Raw genomic sequence first — 20,273 nt, 5'->3', positions numbered from 1 at the left:
TAATTAGTGGAGTGAACTAGAGACGTGCTAGTTGGTGGAACACTAGAGCATCATTATGTGTGTAAACTGCTGCGCGGAAGTAGTACAAAAACACAAATATGGAAACTGTGTTGTGATAATTGTGATAAACTTGTGAATATGAGCAGGAAACAATGACTATGTGTGGTAAGAAACCTCTGGAGGGAGCCCTTAACGCTGTCGCGTCACCTATAAAAGCGGGGCTTAAGTGTCCCTTTAATTTCGTGTAGCTGGCATCTCTGGTATTTCATGTTGCTTAGCAGAGCAGAAAACTGGCTAAGTCTGTGGAGGCAAAGCATACTGAACTGTGCGAAAAGATGATGCAGCAAAGAACAACTCAAGTGCTGGGAAAAGAGCCGAACTAGAGACGAATTTATGCATGACGGAAATTATTTCTAGTTTTTTGGGCTCAGTTCCCAGCGCTTGCATGCTGTCACGCTGAGTCTTCACGTTTTTGCTCTTTTCAGTAGGCACAGCGTTCTTTTTTCCCCCTCAGTTGTCCAGGCCTCCAGTTTTTTTGGTGATACAATGGCAACACTGGCTGCATGGTTATGAAGCATCCCACGAAGTTTAGTATGGTTACCCGTTTTTACAACAACAGCGTGGTCGGAACACGGACGAGCAAGACTGACACAAACACAGGCGCGGACTGACAGCATGGTTTGTTGTCTGGGCCTATATAAGTCAGTTCAAGGCAACAAACCATGTTGTCAGTCAGCACCTGTGTTTGTGTCGGTCTTGCTTGCCGGTGTTCCGACTGTGCTGTTGCTGTAAAGAAACTAAAGATCCTATGAAGGACTACAGCCTTGCAACAGATGAGATTGCGAGCACGGTTGATGCCTGCCGTGGTGTTTATGAAGAATTGGAGAGCTGTGTCTGCCATTGTAAGAGCTGTGTTTAGGTTTGATGATGTGCTCAAGTGAGTAAACAGACAAGTGCTGCCACCTGGTGTGCGTGCAGAGAACCCTCGCAACTCCCGGGTGCATGGGACAGTGCTGAGGAAGGGGCACCTGGTGCAGCGTCCGCGGCCCGATCCCGGTGCCAGCACGCTGCTCGAGACACGCTCCCGCAGCCCCGGATCCACCACGGGCGTGGGCACCGGTCAGTGGGACCTTTTGGCACACTCGGGGCATAGCCAAGGGCCTAGCGTGTGATCATTGATAAAGAAAAGAAAGAGTGTGATCATTGCGTGAGTGAAATACGGTAGTTAGCCAAACAAAATTTTGAAAATGGTTTGAATTAAGGGGGGATGAAAGGATTGAAGGCAGCTTTTCTATTTTTCCACTTATAGTGATGAAATTCGGCAGACTGGCTTAAAACAGCATCAAACAATCGGGTATAAAGTTTCACAGTGACAGCTTCAGTAGGTTCCCTTTTATCACTGTTTACATGTTGTCCCCATGTTGCTTGCTTGTGGAAAGCCTAGCATGACAAAAAAAAAAAAACAGGCTACAGGTCTGTAAATGCTTTTAATACTTACTAAGAAGTGTGGTGTAAATCAAGACTCTCTTAATTTTTAATTTCTCTGCTCTTTCTTACAAAGGACACAATAAGCACCTTCCTTTATGTTTAGAATGTATCATGCTCTAATTACCATGTAATAAAAACATGCAAGCCTAAGTGCTAAATCTGAGACTGTCTTGACGCAGATCACATTTCAGTGATCACAACAAAACAAACGGTAAAAATCCATGCACCCATTGCAGTGCTAGGCTTTCCACGAACAAGGTATTAAGCTCGAAACAAACTCTCGAGAAAACAAGCCTGAAAGTTCGAAGCTAGCACACACTGCCTATGTATAGATGCCAAGAAATATATTTATTTGGAGCACTTAAAGTTTATTTTGGGGTGGAATTTTTCAGTAGAACATAGAAACAGTGTTGGAGATGCCAAAAAAGTGTACTTTTCAAAAATCAACTTTTTTCGTGATTTTTGCGATCTGATCCCCACATCCCCCCTTATATGGATTTATGAATTGTCTGAGTTTGAATTATCGTGAGTCTACTGTATGCGACATTGTCGAATATTTGCACGAACCTAATAGGGGATGTTCAAAATTTGGCAAGTGCACTTTCCCACATAACTATGTTGCCAAAAACAAGATGGCCGACTTCACTGTATAAAGATACTACGTGGGCTACAGGACATGCGCTAAAGGTGTGGATAGAATGTAAGGAACGTATTTTGGAAGAATCAAACAAAAAACTAGTCTTTCTTGCTTTGTTTCAGCTGGAAACACATGGTCAGCCATCTTGTTTTGGGCAACATTGTTATGCGGGAAAGCGCACTTGCGGAATTTTGAATATCCCCTATCGAGCCTCCACTTAAGGGAAATTCTTCAGGGGCTGTGTGGTTGTGGAGCACATTACGACCATCTACGTAGAAGACGGGAGGTTGTAGAATCTTGAATCAGCCCTAAATATCATCATTCAGTCTTCTTCACTGCACCTTTCTGAACTATGCATGTTTTCTGTTCAAATGTTCTTGATTGCAATTGTAAAATTGCTTAAGTAGTTTTTTTCTTTTTGCATGGTATTTGAGAAGTGGATGGGTTCAGCAGTGAGGTGCAAGCTTTAATGGGCAACTGAAGAGTTTTTAGAATTTTATGATTTTAGCCGAGCCAAACGCTTGAAACTTGCAGGTAAAAGCATGCGAAATCTTTTTGCGCTGATATTTGAAATGGTGCTTTGCACGCACACCCAAGAAGCTTCATAGATTTGAATTCTCGAATGACCTCGAGTTGTCAAAAAACCATTTCACCTTCCCTTTAAGGGGGGACGAGGCTCTTAAAACCAACTTCTTTATTTATGGCTAGAATCTCGTGAAATTTTGCACACAGATGCATTTTTCTCTTCCAATTCCAAAAATATGATCATGATTGCGCTGTTGGTCTTAATCTCACAAAGTTTAGAATGTAATTAGGTAATTTCTTACGCAGCTTTAATGAACTTTCTCATTGCATTTTGTTGCTTTTATTTACATGAATTGATGGCCAGAGAGTTCCCATACCCAGTGACATTCTTCGTTTTTCTCTAAAGGCATGTCATCCTGATATACTATGTTGACAGTAAAAGGTCTCATTATTTGACGCTGCAACTCGTTAAGCTAATTGTAAATTGCTATTTATATGTAGCCTAAATAAAAAAAAGTAAGAATGTCATTGGGTATGGGAACTCTCTGGCTATCAATTCATGTAATTAAAAGCAACAAAATGCAGTGAGAAAGTTCATTAAAGCTGCATAAGAAATTACCTAATTACACTCTAGAATTTAAGGTAACTTTTGATCTAAGACCACCAGCTCAATTATGACTACATTTTTTAAATCTGAAGAGACAAACAAACCTGTGTGCAAAATTTCATGAGATTCTAGCCGCAAATAAATAGGTCAGTTTTAAAGGTGCAGTGAAGAGGAATCTGAACTTGTCTTTTTGCCGCGGGAACTCAGTCTACACGTTCCAAGCATTCTTAGAAACTTCGATTTATTGCCCTGTGTGGGTGATTTCCCTAATTAAATTGAATTAACGTCCGGCTCCCGCCTTTTTTTTTTAATTCTCCCCCGTACGATGGGCGGAGTTGACCAACGCGTGAAGTGCCTTTCACACAGTCCCGCGGCGCCTTGCCGCTCTGCCATCGGCGGAGTAATACATAGTATTCCGTAGAAGCAAATAGTTCGCGAGTATTTTTATTTCTGCAGGCTTATTTTGTGGCTATATATCTTATTTGCGAATGAAACTATTTATTCACGGAAACCTAAAAAAGCACAATAAAGCAAAAGCAAAGCCTCCACGGAGATGGCTGAAAGGCACTCCACGTGTTGGTCGACTCCGCCCACCGTACGGGGGAGAATTAAAAAATAAAGGCGGGAGCCGGACGTTAATTCGATTTAATTAGGGAAATCTGCCACACAGGGCAATAAGCTGAAGTCTCTAAGAATGCTCGGAGCGTGTAGATTGAGTTCCCGCGCCAAAAAGACGAGTTCAGATTCCTCTTCAGTGCACCTTTAAAGGGACTATGAAATAAATTTATCGAGATTACGTAAAGATAGGCAATCCATCACTCGTCACCCCAGCGCAAGAATTTTTGAGCTAGCATCAATAACAACGAAGTTATAGACGATTGAAAATCACGCTCCTCCTCTCCCCCCTCAACTCGTACGCGTGGGGCACCATAAAAAAATAAAGAAAACAGCTCCGGGACTGGGCACCGCCCATGAATACGTCATTCACTGACGTTCGGTTTACGACTTCCGGTGGTCCCACTCCCGAGGAGCAGCGTGCGTCGGTCTCTGCGCTTTCTCGGCTCCCGAACTCGCGACAGAAAGAGGCGGCAGAGGTAAATTGAAAACATATGTGTGAAGGCAATGCCCTGGATTGCGCTTGCCCGAGGGGGGCGCGCGGCGGCTCGAGCAGACGATTTTCACCGCTACCGGAAGTGTGCCCGTGACGTCCTAGCTGCCGCGGCTCAAGCGAATGACAGCGTGTGGTGGCCTGCCGACGTCATGGGACTAGTGATGTCTGTTTTCCCGATTTTGGTTCCAAAATGGCTCCCTACGAAGACACCAAACGGCCCGCGAAATTTAAAAAACACGATTTTTAAAAATTCCTAATAAATTGCCGGCTCAGTTCCGAAGACTCATACTTGGTGTAAATGCTTCTGAGCATCACTTCTAACATTTACAAGCGGCTTTTAATTCTTTGCATGGTCACTTTTAAGACCCTCGTCCCCCCTTAAAGGCAGCAGAGTACAAAGTGATGCAACCGCGACTGCTCCTTGCTTGCAGGTGTTGTGACCCCGGCCGTGGCCTTGAGCCCCAAGCTGGGCCACACCACCGGCCTGACTGGCTCTGCACCGGCCCCCGCCAGGAGCAGTGCGTCAGCCTCGCAGAACTCCCTCTACCGGGCCCTGCTGCCTGCCTCCAACAAGGCGGTGAGAGACGCTGTTGAACTGGCCCAGTGTCTGGGGCAGGGCCACATCCGCCCGCTGTAGAGCCAAGCAGTTCCTCCATTGTCAGCAGTTGCTGCATTTATTAAGGCGGAAGCCTTTAACCCTTTATAAGGCATGAGGTCACACGCAAAAAAAATTGTTTTTTTGATCCAAGGACACTTTATTGAGGCTAAGAAAAGGCGGTCAGACCAGTTTTCGTCACTCTCCGTACAATGGTTTTAGCACAAAAGGTGGGACAACATGTGTCCCGCTGCACACGACAAGGAATAAAGGGAGGTGGGACAGCATGTGTCCCAATGCTCACGAGGGGGTGCCACAAAAGAAAGTTGCATCGTGATTCTAGGTTCACTTTGATGAGTGAAAGGAAGAAAAGCACTGCATACATAATGGCACGTTACAACCTGTGCTATATGAGCTTGGTGCGCACTTCGGCGCGCTTGGTTGAACACCAGCGGCATCTCCTTCTTGTGCCAGATGATTGTGGGAAGTGGTTGTTTCCTTGAAAACGGACTTCATGTGGAACTCCCGTTAGTATAGGACGGTGAATTTTCTGCGATGCTCACTGGAATGTCGCAAGGCTGCCCGTCTATCCATCCTGCTGATAGGGAATCGTCTTCTTCCTCTTCATGGTCACTGTCATGATGAATGGGCTTAGCACGCGCGTTCTTAGTTTTCTTTTTGCGTGTGTATGCCTTCTTGGGTCCTTTCTTGCGCGGCGGCTCGATGTTTTCGTCGCATTCCGACAACTCTATCGGAGCGAAAGCCGAGGTTGATGGTAGGGTAAACTCGTCACCCGAATCACTTGACACATCACTTTCCGAACCGTCAGGCAGGCTAAAAAACACCTCTAATGCCTCTTCAGCGGTGAGACTCCGTTCCCCTGCAAGGACGAATGAATACATAATAAATTTATACGTTTCATTCTAGAACGAACGACACACGACGCCATGCTTCTAGAGACTAAGCCTAATGAACTTCCATATGCCTGCAGACTTTCGAACACAGAATTCTTTACAACATTGTACGAACTGTACAATTTTACTCATATGAGCCTGACATATTTAGAAGCACGGAGAACACAATGGGCGTCTTACCTGGCATTTTTGAAGAAAAATGTTGCTCTTCGAAAATCATGTGTTCACAACTCCGTCCTTTGAAAAAAAGCAACAAACTACAACACACACGGGAAGCTTGCGCCACCCAGCAGAAAAAAAAGAAAGCATAGAATAGTTCAACACATCTCTCTTAGATGGCGCCAGTTGTCTCAAGCAAACCCAGCTCTCGCAGTTTTCACAATCGTCATTTTGCTACAGCCTTGCAGGTGGGACAAGGGTTGTCCCGATGTCGCAAAAAGGGTTAATGCCTCATCGTTGTAAGCACCAGTTGTCGACAGAAATGTCACGCTTTTGAATTGGTCGAAACGGTCGTGACGTCACAGTGCACGAATTACAAACGGGGCCAATTGTACTTTGGCTAGTAACCATGCAACCAATCAAAGGGAGGGTATAGTGAAGCTCCAAGTAAGTGGGACTGAGTTTAGTTAATTAGTTAATTAAACAATTAGCCTAATTAACCTTTCTAGTCAGACCAGAAAGATAAATAAAACCGAGTAGGAAATTTGTCAAGCTGGGGAATCGAACCAGGGTCCCCGCAGTGCGAGATGAGCATGCTGACCACTCCGCCATGCCAGCTCGATGGTTCGGAATGAACAAAGGCACGTCTAGTGAATACAGTGTCTTCGTTCACTCCCATCTTCCTCCCTTCCCTAACAGTGAGGTTCAGGTGTCCACTGAGGTATGGAAGACAGATACATTTCTTTTCCTCAAAAACTGATTTACTGACGAGCGAGGCGTAGAGCCGAATGGGTGATGGCGTTTTGTGGACTCCCTGGCAGTGTTGCAAGACGCTGTCGCGTTTCACTCTTAGAGGCGAAGCTTACCATCTTAACGACACATCAGTGACACAAGCAGCAACACTGCGCTTAAGGCTTTCGCCTTGCTGCACTTTAGGTGAACAAAGTGTCCCCCTGAATTTTTTTTATTTATTATACCCTCAGGGTACAAACCTACATTACAGAAGGGAGGGGTGGATGCAGAGGCATACACATTGTACACAAAAAAGTTATTAGTAAAAAATATACACAATCTCTGTAAACTCAGTACAAGAACAAAAGTAAGCACACAAAAAGAATGAAAAGGAACAAAGCTACAAACGGTAAATTTCGAAATCGGGAATGGTGTTAGTAAATACAGAAAAGTATGACAAAGAAAACAAATACAAAACAAGGAATACAGTTCCTAATAAACAAACAGCCATAATGGGAATATGAATGCCGTCTACGAAAGCCATGTTGACAATATGAGCACCAGCTGTGAAAAGAAACTTTGTAATGTGGATTTAAAGTTCTCAATTTCAGGTATGCTTGTTAGTGATGCTGATAGGTTATTCCAGTCATTGCTTGTCCGAGGGATAAATGAGTATGAATATGCAAGCGTATTTGAGTGTGGAATGTGTACCTTTTTGCTGTGGTCACGGCGAGTTGAAATGTACGACGTTGGTTACTACATAGGCAAACAGCAAGTATTCGCCTGGATGGTTCAGTAGCTTTTGCGTTCAGCTGCTGATATAGAAATTGTGGCTGTGGCAATTGTATTTGAATGGAGGGGAAATGCAGAAGACGCCCTTACGCTGTGTGATGTCAGCGCACATTGCAAACGGCCCCAAGTGGTCTGGATTAGTGCGGAGCTCTCTGCTGCACCATCCGTCATAGTCCGTGTGTCAGTGCGGGAACCCCACACACCAAATAAATAGTTACCAGGGTTGATGTTAGTTAAAATTATCACACATGCGAATTGTGTTCTGAAGCTTAGCGAACAGGATTGGCAAACAGGAGCTGCATGCCTCTGTTTCTGTATGCTTCTGCTGTGCACGTCCTTGCTTGTACAAGCACAGTCGGCTGAAGCCAGCTGGTTTTCTGGGTCAATACACAGCGTAATCGGGCAGTAGTTTAGTGGTAAAAAAATAAAAAAAGAAACGCAAGTTAGAAATCCATCACTCGCACTCATGTTGAGTAGAATAGTATTGATCAGTATGCAATACTTCGTGCAATGGAGGATTCGCAGTTATCTTTCTGCACAGTACGATGTGCGTGCGACATGTCAGTGGCGTCAGCTGCTATGTCCCAATTCAGAGTCCACAGTTGGGGATTCATTCACTTCCTCCCTTTACCTCTTTCTCTTTCCTTATCGTGACTGTTCAGGTCATTCAGTTTGAACGATAGCTCGAAATGTCCCATTCTGAAAAATCTGGACCCTTCTGGGTAGTAATATCATTTAAAAAGTTTGTGTGCATTCTGCGCATGGGTTGGGTTTTGTGTCATTATGTTTCAATAAATATTGGTTTTGAATCCATGCTTGACTTGTGTACAGTGTTTGCCGAAAAGAACCAGGCTCCATGGTTTGTGTCTCATTCTTATAACAGAGCCCTCACGGCCTCCCTAAAGATCAAAAAGTTCTTTGAAGGTTAGAACAGGGGTTCCGCTCACCATACAGAGATTTAAAGCTTGAGGGCTGGCGTAATAGCTTCACTATATGAAGCATGCTATCCAATTCACCAAAAGGCACAAAGCTACTGCTGTATAAAACTTTAATCCACCCTGTTCTTGATTACGCAGCTGTAATGTGGAACCCATACAAGCAGTTTGAAATTAACATGTTTGAAGCAGTCCAGAAAAATGCTGTGCGTTTTATATGTCATCGTTATGGTCGCGATTTCTCACCCTCTTCTACACTTCTTTCATTGAATTTAACCACGCTCTCCGCCCATCGCTCTGCCCGTCGCCACACTGAATCACTAAAATTCTTGCATTGTATTGTCAGTTCCTCGGTAAGGCTCTCACTTTGCACCATTATCATCTACAAGAATGATCATGAGCTAAATTTGATACCGTATTTTGCGCACACTAATTTCTTCAAATTCAGTTTTTTTTTTTCCCCTTCACTAGGAGCCTGCAATTCTCTACCTGGGTCCATTCGTTCTTGTCCATTTCAGAGTTTTGTAACTGCCATCGAAGACGCATAACAGCAGAATATTCCTAGCCTTTCGTTAACAGTTCCTTTCTTGTTTGATATTTCTTTTGCGATTTGGAATTTATTGTAGTGCTCACTTTGTACATTTTGCTGTATTTTGTTACCTTGTTGCGTATTTTGCGTTTTGTGTGTTTTTCCTGCTCCTGCCATAGCGCATATCATTGCGGTGCAGTATGTATAAATACAGTCGCCGACCGATTTTTCGGACTCTGCGGGACCCGAAAAATGGTCCGAATAATCGAACAGTCCGAAAAATCTGTGAACTAAAAAAAAACGAACTTTTCAATGAAAAATCGGCTTTCAAAATCGTGAGAACTGCCGCTTCCTATGTTCCGCCTACAAGCGATAATATTACACTCTATCTGAGTCATAGCCGTGCTTTCTTCATGCCCGCATCCTATCACATCAGTAGAACCCCGCTGTTACGTTCCTCACTGCTGCGTTTTCCCGGCTGTTACGTCGTTTTCTTCGGGTCCCAGCATAGCTTCCATAGGATCCAATGTTTTGGGAACCCTGCTGTTACGTCGTAGCCGAGGGAACGATCCCACATGATATGTCGCAACCGGGCTCCCCGAACCCGCCCGGGCAATGCGCGCCAACCGCCATTTTGATTTTTGACGAGTCTTGGCCAGGCTTGGCTACGGAACTGGCTGCAAGAAGCCGCACGCGAGTTGGAGAGGCCGCCACTGATGGCTATCTGCCTCGCGAACGTCGAATGCCGCAATCTTTATCATGGGATGTGGTGACGAGGAGGCGCGCGACTGCGGTCGCTTATCTGTTTTTCTCAGCCAGCGTCCTCTATCTGCAAGTGGCAGCGGTGGTGGCTCGGCTGGAGCCAGTCGGCAGGCCCGTGCAATTTCCTTTTCATCCTTCTCTCAGTCGCAACAACATCTTTATCGTGCTTTGATGGCGTGATAGCGTTGCGTAAGCGGAAGGCGCTTCCCCTTGAGGAAAAGCTGGACGTACTAAACGCAGTCGACAGGCAGTCAGGGCGGCCTACGCGGAGCAGCGCGGCGAGCAGCCTACGAACATTTCAGTGCTTGACGCTGTGCACAACGTCGCTTCAGCGTGAACTGCACAGCACTGCTGCGTGCGATGTGGCCGCACCGCAAAGCGACGCTGACAGCAATGCGGCCTTCCAGGCTATTGAGAAACGCGTTGTTCTTTCCAGCGAGCGAAAGAAACTGCAATCCACCATTCTCGATTTTTTAAAGTCCTAGGGTCAATTTGCGGAAATAAATTGTTTGAAGTCAAAACTGCACTGTTTTCATTAATTTTCGGTGCTTTCCTCACTGTTGCGTTTTCCCGGCTGTTACGTTTTTTTTTCCCCGGTCCGGTGAAAAACGTATGAACGGGGTTCTACTGTTACCAGATAGTGCGACGCGGCCGTGGTCATGCCGCGAATGAATGCACTCGCTGCGCGAAGCAAGAACAGTCGGTTTGCATGGGGCAATAACGTTCGCGAAGACCGCGAGGTAACCCATGGGTAACCCACGGGAAGACGCGAGCGGGAGCGAGCGCCTCCGATTGCAGTCCCACCCTCGCCCCCGTCTACCGCGTTCGCTGTCCCGCTGTACCGTTTTCAATGCAATCGCGCGCCCTTTGTAGGCCATCTCGATGGCAATGGAGAGCATCTCATCTCTCGACGATAGAGAACAAATAGCCAAACCTATCCAAGCCAGTCCGACTGCGCTCGCCGAGCCGATTCCGTTTAAATCCAAGATGGCCCCTTTCGCGGTGGCGGCAAACAGTTTGGTAGTGACAGCGATGCCCGCTCACGTCTACATTAGGCTGAAATAATAAATTTTCGATTGAAAAACGATCACTGCAATATTGTTGGCGTCTATTTTAGTCCGAAAATTCGAACATTTAGGCTCCGCAAAGTCCGAAATATCGGTCGTGAAAATGTACACGTTCCTATGAGGTGCGCGACGGTTCCTCAGCGAAGTCCGAAATATCGCGCTAGTCCGAATTATTGGAGTCCGAAATATCGGTCGGCTACTGTAAATAAATATATGACTGAGAAGCAGACCGTGCAGCCTGGTTACTTTTGGCAAAGGCTATACATACCCATGCGTACCCAAGGTAATCGGCCCAGTATTGGAAATGGGTGGTTCCATTCTGGTTCTTTGTAGGGCCGGGCTTTGCCAACGTGTGTCGATTATTGGGGCAATTACTAGTGCCGCTTGGGTGCCTGCTCGTTGCCTTGCATGTCCCTGTATGCTTTCCTGAGGTGTGGAATGCTGGGCGGTGTGTGATGGTGATTGGTCTGATTGGCACTGTGCAGAAGGGTGGCCCCCTGGCACATGCCATGGAGGTGCTGGTGAAGAAGCAGCCGCGCACCAAGGGGGGCAACAAGGGGGACTTCCTCAAGGCCCTGCGCAGCTGCAAGGACGACGAGGAGGCCAAGGGGGCCGGGGGGGACACGGCAGCCCTGCACGACCGCACCAACGGTCACATCCAGGTACGGTCGGGGGGGGGGGGGGAGGAGGGGGGTTTCTGCCCGGTGGGTGGGAGCCAAGGTTGGAGACCGGTGCTCAGCCCATGTCCACATCAGGGGAGGAGGCACTCGTAAATGGACGCCGCAGTGGTTATCATGCGAATGTACAGGGTCCGTCAAAAGTTCCAAGGCCACAGGGTTTGCTTTTGAGCAGCATAGTCGGGCTGCTGAGATACCCTCAAAGCTCAAAATATCTGTAGAGAATAGAAGAAGGATCGTTCTACCATCTGGGAACCTCGATAGCTCTATCGGAATCTTAAGTGCCAGGATATACCGATGAAAAGCGGACCATGTGGCCTGGAAACTTTTGGCGGACCCTGTACCTGGCTGGTTGCTCCGGGTGAGGGCTGTAGTGATTGAGTAGCATACATTGACTGAATGATGCCCTGCGACATATATAAAGCATAAGGTCTTTATTCTTTGTATGCACAATAAGGGACATTGCGAGTCCTGAACGCTCAGTGAGGTCGTTGAAATTGTAATATTTAATATCTTAATCTTCTCCAGAAGTGCTCGTTTCAAGAAGATGCCATTTTCGGCGACGGAAATGAGGTGGCATCCAGGATCCCGGCCGCGGCGGTTGAAATTCGATGGAGGCGGACTTCTAGAGGCCCGTGTACTGTGCGATGTCAGTGCACATAAAAAAACCCCCGGGTGGTCGAGATTATCCGGAGCCCTTCACTACGGCGTCCCTCACGGCCTGAGTCGCTTTGGGAGGTTAAACCCCAGTAAACCAAACCAGGACGCTGTTAAGAAGACCAAGTTTTGTTTGTGACCCTGTAAGGTTTGTGCCACCTAGATTCTACTGTAAATGCCGTGTGAAATTGCATTGGCTCTCTGTTGAACGGTTAGCTGACGCCGATGTGTAGGTGTGAGCGTGCCTGTGTAGGTGAGGGGTGTGCCACCTGCGAGAAGATGTACTCTTGTGCAGGTGGATGACGGACAGAGCAATGTTGACCAGGGCACTGACCTGGAGTCGTCGGCCTGCGATGTGGGGAAGCTGACGCTGGATGCACCCGAACACCCACCACTCTCGAGCTCCCTGGAGGCAGAGCAGAGGTGTGTTCCCCCTCACTCTCTGTCTGGGGGAGGGGAGGGTGATGTGAAGCGCACTGCAAAAAGCGTGCACTGTTTCTTTCTTTTGGAATGTCAGAGGTCTTTGTAAGCCTCTGTTTGAGGTCAGCTGTGTCCACTGCGAAACATGTTCCTCAGTGCCCCTCATCCCATGACTGGTGGCTCCACCTGTGGGAAGGAAAGGGCACCAGCATTCTGCAGCTGCGCACAGGAGATGTGACCAACTCAGCGGACGCCATCCCAGCGGAGGCGCACCACCTTGTAGTGGACCTCCGGAGTGTTGTGTTTGTGCGGACCTCCTCCGCTAATCTAACCAGTGAAAGAACCAGTGAAAAGCTGTACGTTCAAAACAACATCCAGAACCGCCCTTTCAGTTACTGCTATAATTGTTTAAAGGTGCACTGAAGAGGAATCTGAACTTGTCTTTTTGCCGGGGGAACTCCATCTACACGTTCCTAGCATTCTTAGAAACTGTGACTTATTGCCCTGTGTGGCCAATTTCCCTAAATAAATCGAGTTAACGTCCGGCTCCCGCCCTTTTTTTTTTAATTCTGCCTCGTACGGTGGGCGGAGTCGACCAACGCGTGGAGTGCGTTTCACCCAAGCCCGTGGCGGCTTGCCGCTCTGCCATCGGCGGAGTAATACGTAGTAGGCCGTAGTAGCAAATAGTCCGCGCGTATTTTTATTTCTACGGGCTTATTTTGCGGCTGTGTTATCTGCGAATGAAAATATTTATTCATGGAAACCTAAAAAACAAAATAAAGTGAAAGCAAAGCCTCCACGGAGCTGGCTGAAAGGAACTTCACGCGTTGGTCGACTCCGCCCATCGTACGAGGCAGAATTAAAAAAAAAGGGCGGGAGCCGGACGTTAATTTGATTTAATTGGGGAAATCGGCCACACAGGGCAATAAGTCACTGTTTCTAAGAATGCTAGGAACGTGTAGATCGAGTTCCCGCGGCAAAAAGACAAGTTCAGAATCCTCTTCAGTGCACCTTTAATGAGTAGTCACAACACTGCTAAAAAATTTCGAGGGGTTACTTTGGTGATCTAAAAGGTCTGTTCAATTCAAAACTGGTTCCCTGCACCAATTCTGGAAAAGTTCCCGCGGTGCAATTCCAGTTTTTTGGTGCAGGTGGAGCGCGTCAGCAGCGCCACAAATCACTGGTGCGGAGGTTTTCAATCGAGCGCGTGGACGCACAGGCCTTGTCGTCTGCTATCCGGTTCTCGTGCAGGCGTGATCACGGTCCGTCATGGTGTGTTGTGTTGCGGTGCGTCGCGTCTGCTTTTCGTGCCTTGTGGAGTCATGGACGGCGACACCCCCGAATTCATTTGTATGGAATTTTCAGAGTCGTCAGACAGCGAAGATGAGGAAGCCGACGCGGTGCTTTCTTTTGCAGCAGCACAGTTCAGACAGACCGCAACAGAACCCCCAACTACTACGAAAGCGTAGTAGCTAGGTATTTCAGCTTCGAATTCAAGAGGCTGTTCAGGCTATTGCGAGAAACGTTTGAAGAACTTGCAAGGGTGGAAGAGCGGGCTAGTTGGTAGTTCATCTTGAGGAAAAACACAGCGCACTCCTAAGACACGCACTCCTAAGTCCGTGTCTTAGGAGTGCGCTGTGTTTTTCCTCAAAAAGTTTGAAGAACTGTCGGCACGCTTCGAAGCATCAGTGTACTTTCCGACATCTCGAGGAGGGCGCCCACAAATTCCTGCCGAGAAGACGTGCCTTATTACTCTCAGTACAGGATCGCCGACACATTTGATGTGTCCGAGTTGTCGGTTTCTCTAGGTCTGAAAAGAATTCTGCACTATCCTCTTTGACATCAGTGGACATGGGATCCGTCGACCATGGGGAAAACTTCCTTTAGTTGCCCATTGATGTTAACAAACATTTTGTCGGCTCCGCGCGTCGTCTGCTTACGCCGTCAAACACTTGCACCACTATCCAACACCTCCATCTCTGACGGTGCCGCGGTTCTTTGCACTGAAGCGGCACCACGACTGCACCAAAATCAATCGCAGACAGTGGTGCAGGGGGCGCTGTGAATCGAGTGCCTTGGTGCAGCGCACCGTGAACCGGTTCGGTGGTGCAGAGAACCACGGCTGAATCGAACGCAGCTAAAGTGGGGTGAGGCGAAAGCCTTTCCCGCAGCGCTCTCCAGCGTCCTTGTGTTAGACAAGGGGAACTGCATATGCTTTGGCAGGAAGTCGGCATAGCATGTGGATGGGTGGCACTATCTGTTGTGAACGCCACAAATCACAAACATTTTATATAATGGACGGACGGACGGACAGAGTCATGGTCGCGAGTATGAGCGAGTATGCTTTTCTAATCAATTAGCTTTAAGCGATAACATATTCAGTAATATAAATTGATCAACACCACAAAATAAATAAATAAATTAAAAAATCCCCTGTGCCCCTTGGTTTCTGTGGCTGTTGGCTTCTCTCATATTTATAACGAGCCCCTCATTCCCCTTTCCTCGTCTGCTTAATTGCTTAACGAGGGCCTCGGTTCTGGCAGCCTTGATGCCTTAGGAAGCATAAGAGGGTTCTCACACAGCTTCCACCCTCGCCGTTCGATGACGTTCTACGTCACATCAGCGGTAACTCGGGACGTGCTACGTCCGCCGCTTAAGAACGTGGGTGGCGCTAGTGAACACTCCCAAGGTTAGCTTATTTGTAAACATAAATGCCCCCGAAAGCAGAAGGTTTGACAGCCGTCGCCGTAGCTGAGCGGTAGAGCACCGGACGCGTAATTCGGGGGTCGTGGGTTCGGATCCCACCGGCGGCATGTGGTTGTTTTTTCTTCTGCTTTTCTAATCAATTAGCTTTAAGCGATAACATATTCAGTAATATTATCAACACCACAAAATAAATAAATTAATTAAAAAATCCCCTGTGCCCCTTGGTTTCTGTGGCTGTTGGCTTCTCTCATATTAAGGGGGGAAGAGGGTCTTAGAAATAAATTTTTGTCAACGAAGTCACAACTACAAAATCTTGAGGAAACATGCATTTTGGCATGCTGGTTCCAAATACGTAATTTAATTTGTACAACAAGTCCTTGTGCACTTATGCAATATGTTAGGTAACCTTTGCAAAGACCTTGAAAGAAATTCTGCTGCAGGGCACTTCTCAGATTGCATGCCATTGGTTTCTCTTGACATCAAGCTATGCAGTAAGGGTAAAATTATCATCCTGCCTCTCGTAGAAGGTGAGTTAGGGGATTCTGAAATCATCAGTTTCTTCCCGTCTGTGAAGTGGCAAATTCAAAACCCTGTAACTTCTATGATAGGCAGGATAATAATTTGCCCCTTATTGCATAGTGTGATGTCAAGACAAGCCAATGGCATGCGTCCCAGCAAGTTTCCTGCAGCAAAATTTATTGACAGCTTTCGGCAAAAAGTTACAGAAAATGTGATATAAGTGCACAAGGACTTGTCGTACATAAAATCAAATTACATACATATTTGGAATCAGCATGCAAAAATACATGCTTCTTGAAGATTCCATTGTTGTGACTTAACTAACAAAAATTTTTAATTTTAAGACCAGCTTCCCGCTTTAACATTTGAGGGTCAAATGTTGGAGGAATCCCCCAAGGTGGAGTAGATTTGTAATAAGGGAGTAATTACTCATTGGCATCCACCTGAGCGCAGCCATACGGCTACAAAGGAAAGCTGTACAGCTTTCTCAGAAACTTCGTAGTTAAAGAAAAATTCGTCCTGGTCTGGGGTTTCTGAGAAAGCTGTACAGCTTTCCTTTGTAGCCGTGTGGCTGCGCTCAGGTGGATGCCAATGAGTAATTACTCCCTTATAACATTTGAGGGTCTGTTTGTTGTCTTGCTTGGCCTTGACTTCTTCCTTGGCGTTGACCGGATGAGAGAGCTCCACGTTTCGCAGCGCTGCAAACAACTTGTGAGAAGAAGTACTCACTTGTGCTGTCTTTGTCTTTGGTCCCTCTGTCTGGGTGTGTGTGTGCCATGAGTGTGGCTTCTCCCCCGTGCAGGCTACTACGGGAGATGGGCTGGAAGGAGGAGGCCTCGGACGACGACGCTTACGCACCGCTCACCGAAGACGAGCTCCGCGAGTTCCAGTACATCACCAAAATGGTGGGTGGCAGCACTATCTTTTCTTTCCCTGCTTCTGGATATTGACCGTCTTCTGGGTTTCCAAGGAGTGGAGTGCATTTTCCAGGCTGTCCCGGGTCATGAATTGCAGCTTGTTATAGTCAGATACAACTGAAAGGACCTTTAGCATGTATGACAATGCAGGGAGTGGCAGATGAAGGGGGATAGTCCCTTCCATGCAGTGGTGTAGCCAGAAATATTGTTCGGGGGAAGGGGGGAGTGGGGGGAGGGGCTCATGTTGCAGCATAGCCTCCTCATAGAATTTGTGGAGGGATCAAACACAAGAATAATAACTGCATTGCCACTGACAATGCTATTGTGTATTAGTTAACGCTACGCACTGTCTAGACAAGTGAAATACGTATTTTTTTTAAATCAAAGAATGCATTCGTATGTCTTAAAACTCGTGGGAAACATGACTGATACCAATGCTTCCATGCTTTTGCGTATGCAATAAGTAAAGAAAATATTACCCTGCAGTCTAGAACTATATCGGTCCGAAACCAGCAAAACAGTGCATGCTGCCTGTATGAAAAACGTAAAGGCCATGAAATGAGCAAGTCGAGAGCAAATATTTTAATGAATCTTTGTCATTCAAGAGCCTTTACATCTTTGTACAAGGAAAAATGTCACTGACGCTGTCCTCTTCCAGTGTACTGGGCAGCAGCAGCTGTCACCGGTCACGTGTTGCGAGTAATTGCACCGTAATTTTATTTGCAACAGCGACCACATGTATAAACGAGGAATTCTGCAAAATATACATTAGAAGTGCAGAGATAAGATGGATAATATTGACTGCCTTGATCTTCTACTGTGTAAATACTTTAGCCTTCAAATGAAATACTAGCCCAATTTTCCACCCTGGCTGCCTTGAGGTTCTACTGTGTAAATACTACTAGCCCTAAAATGAAATACTAGCCCAATTTTCCACCCTGACTGCCTTGAGCTTCTACTGTGTGAATACTTCAGCCTTTATATGAAATACTAGACCAATTTTCCACCCTGACTGCCTTGAGCTTCCACTGTGTAAATACTTCAGCCTTGAAATGAAATACTAGCCCCATTTGCCACCCTGACTGCCTTGAGGTTCTACTGTGTAAATACTACTAGCCTTGAAATGAAATACTAGCCCAATTTTCCACCGTGACTGCATTGAGGTTCTGCTGTGTAGGTACTTTAGACTTGAAATGAAATCAGGTGCCAGTAGCGTTGTGTGTCGTATCACTTTTCATTTCATTTCATTTCATTTATTGTTCCCTTAAAGGCCCGAAGGCATTACATAAGGGGGGGCACATATTGGTTTACAACGGCGATGATGGGAACATGCATAACAATAAAAAGAGAACAAACATACAAACAAACATAAAAGGGGTTGTAGTCACATCAGGGTTTCCCGGCAGGTGATACATGATTCATTAAAGATATATGAAGCAATACTCACTACAAAGAGCGCAGAAGTGATCAAGATCTATGTGAGGTGAATTTTTATTTTCTCGCGGAATGTTTTGTGATGAGTGCATGCAGCGATGTCGTTAGGCAGTGAATTCCATAGTGCTATTGCGTTGGGGAAAAATGAGTTGTTGTAAGCAGATGTGTGGCCACTGATGCGTGCTATCGGGTTACCGTTACTAAGCCGGGAGGACGTTCGTAGTGGGGCGGTTAATGAAGCGTGCCGTGATCTTGTGTTATGATAAAATGTATGAAGTAAGCATAGGCGGGAAACGACGCGGCGTGATTCTAGTGTTGAGAGACGGAGGGACTGCTTGAGGGCGGTGACACTGGCTTCTATTGAGTAACATGAAGTGATGAACCGAGCTGCACGATTTTCGATTGATTCCAATTCGATGGTGAGATACGATTGCCATGGGTGCCAGATGGATGATGCATACTCTAATTTTGGCCGCACAAATGTTTCATACGCGAGTTGTTTTATGTTAGGGGATGCAGATTTCAGATTCCTTCTCCGGTAGCCAAGTGTGCGTGAAGTGTCGGAGCAAATGGTTCTAATGTGGGTGACCCAAGAAAGTGTTGATGTGAGATGCACACCTAGATATTTATAAGATTTTGCAACGGTTATAGGGACTGATGAAATGCTGTAAGTGTGTCGTCAAGGTGTGTTGATCCTGTTTTCACCAGCTGTGTTTGAATTTCTTCGCTTCTGAAGTAACGCTGCTAGATGCACCAGGTTTCCCACGGTGAAAAAAAGTTTGTGCTGAGTGTGTGCCACTGCAATGCAGCGCCAAGAGAAGCAGCAGCAGCAGCAGCGCAACGGCAGCACCCAGCGCACCGTCACCGCAGCGCTGCCCGACCGCGCATCCCTGTGGAGTCCCCGGCGGGCTTGCAGCCAGGTGTACACCGGTCTGGTGATGGGGAACGGCTGGAGCTCCTCGTCTTCGTCCGACACCGACTCGGACGGTGACTGACAACTGCCAGCACTGCTCCTCCACTGGGACCCTGAGAGAGACGCTGCTGCCTGCTTGATTCGGAACGAACGGTGGTCTCCGGGTGTTTTCCTCGTGGCACGGATTGTGGGTACGGGGTGTCTTCTCTTCCTCGGGCCCCCTTCTCAGTGGTGATGGCCAAAGACCTTCCCGCACCGCTTCAGGGGGGGGGGGGGGGGACTGTTTGTGCATGACTGTCGCGCTTGTCGCTGGGACACTGTGTTGGGGCACCTGTCTTCTTCGTTTCATGCCTGTCTTGGGCATTGGCATTTCACAAGTTTCTGGCTCTCCTCCCCAGAGTGGTGTGCCGAAATGAAAGGTGCAACTCTGGACTGTGGTCGCGCACTGCCTTGGTGATTTGCAATGCTGCTGCTTGGCTTCTGGAGCTGGGCATCGTGAGCCTCTGTCTTTCACACGCAACCATGTGCCATGCCAATCGGTCTGTCGTTTTTCTTCGCCACCGCACAATTGCGAGCAGTAGCTGCATGTGAAGGTGAGGCAGCATGTGGCGCATCTCTTACACTGCAAGGGAAGTTGAGAAATTGTGTGGTGCGAGTCGGTGCAAGTCGGTGCGAGTCGGTGCATCCGGTACGCAAGTTTCACTCTCACCCAGCTTTGGAGGCTGCCTGCGTGACATCCCAAGCTGAGGATCGTGACAAGATTTGGCATGCTGTGCATAACATTCATTGCATTTTGGGCGCTTTACTCGGCAGCAGGCGAGCATGCAAATAGGTTTTGTTTATAATGTTCACTTTTGTCTCTCTCAGAGGAACCGCCGCCCCGAGAGAGTGTGCGCGCGCTTGCGTTCAGAGGAGGGGTGCAGTTCTGTGAACTCGACCCGCTCACTTTTTTGCCTCCACGCCCAGCTAGAGTTTTGGGTATGGCACGACTGTGTACATAGATGAGCCTGAGGTCCTGTGGTGGGGGCCACACCCCTTCACTGCGTGACCAAGTTGACAACTAGAGGGTGGCATGGCAATGCTTATCACTCTCTCTCATGAGACCCCCACCTTCCTTCCCCCCTCTCTCTTTTGTACAGCGAATTTTTATGTTTCTTGTAAATGACATCCCTTCCAA

General features: G+C 47.1%; 1 protein-coding gene across 4 annotated transcripts in view; it reads left to right on the top strand.

Annotated features, from left to right (window-relative positions):
- Positions 1-19,763, top strand: part of LOC149367201 (vasculin-like protein 1) — a 49,745-nt gene extending 29,982 nt beyond the window's left edge. For all 4 annotated transcript variants that reach the window (XM_089554497.1, XM_089554489.1, XM_089554504.1 and 1 more), the window contains exons 7-12: positions 979-1,119; positions 4,800-4,945; positions 11,339-11,515; positions 12,483-12,610; positions 16,635-16,737; positions 18,993-19,763. In XM_089554497.1, the coding sequence (XP_089410623.1) occupies positions 979-1,119; positions 4,800-4,945; positions 11,339-11,515; positions 12,483-12,610; positions 16,635-16,737; positions 18,993-19,178 (881 nt within the window). In that variant the 3' untranslated portion in view covers positions 19,179-19,763. The remainder of the gene's footprint in view (positions 1-978; positions 1,120-4,799; positions 4,946-11,338; positions 11,516-12,482; positions 12,611-16,634; positions 16,738-18,992) is intronic.
- The last annotated feature ends 510 nt before the right edge of the window (positions 19,764-20,273 follow it).

This window comes from Amblyomma mixtum, chromosome 1, assembly GCF_055824585.1.
Source record: "Amblyomma mixtum isolate Tamu chromosome 1, ASM5582458v1, whole genome shotgun sequence".
NCBI classification, from domain to species: domain Eukaryota; kingdom Metazoa; phylum Arthropoda; class Arachnida; order Ixodida; family Ixodidae; genus Amblyomma; species Amblyomma mixtum.
This window is presented reverse-complemented; position numbering and strand designations above follow the sequence as displayed.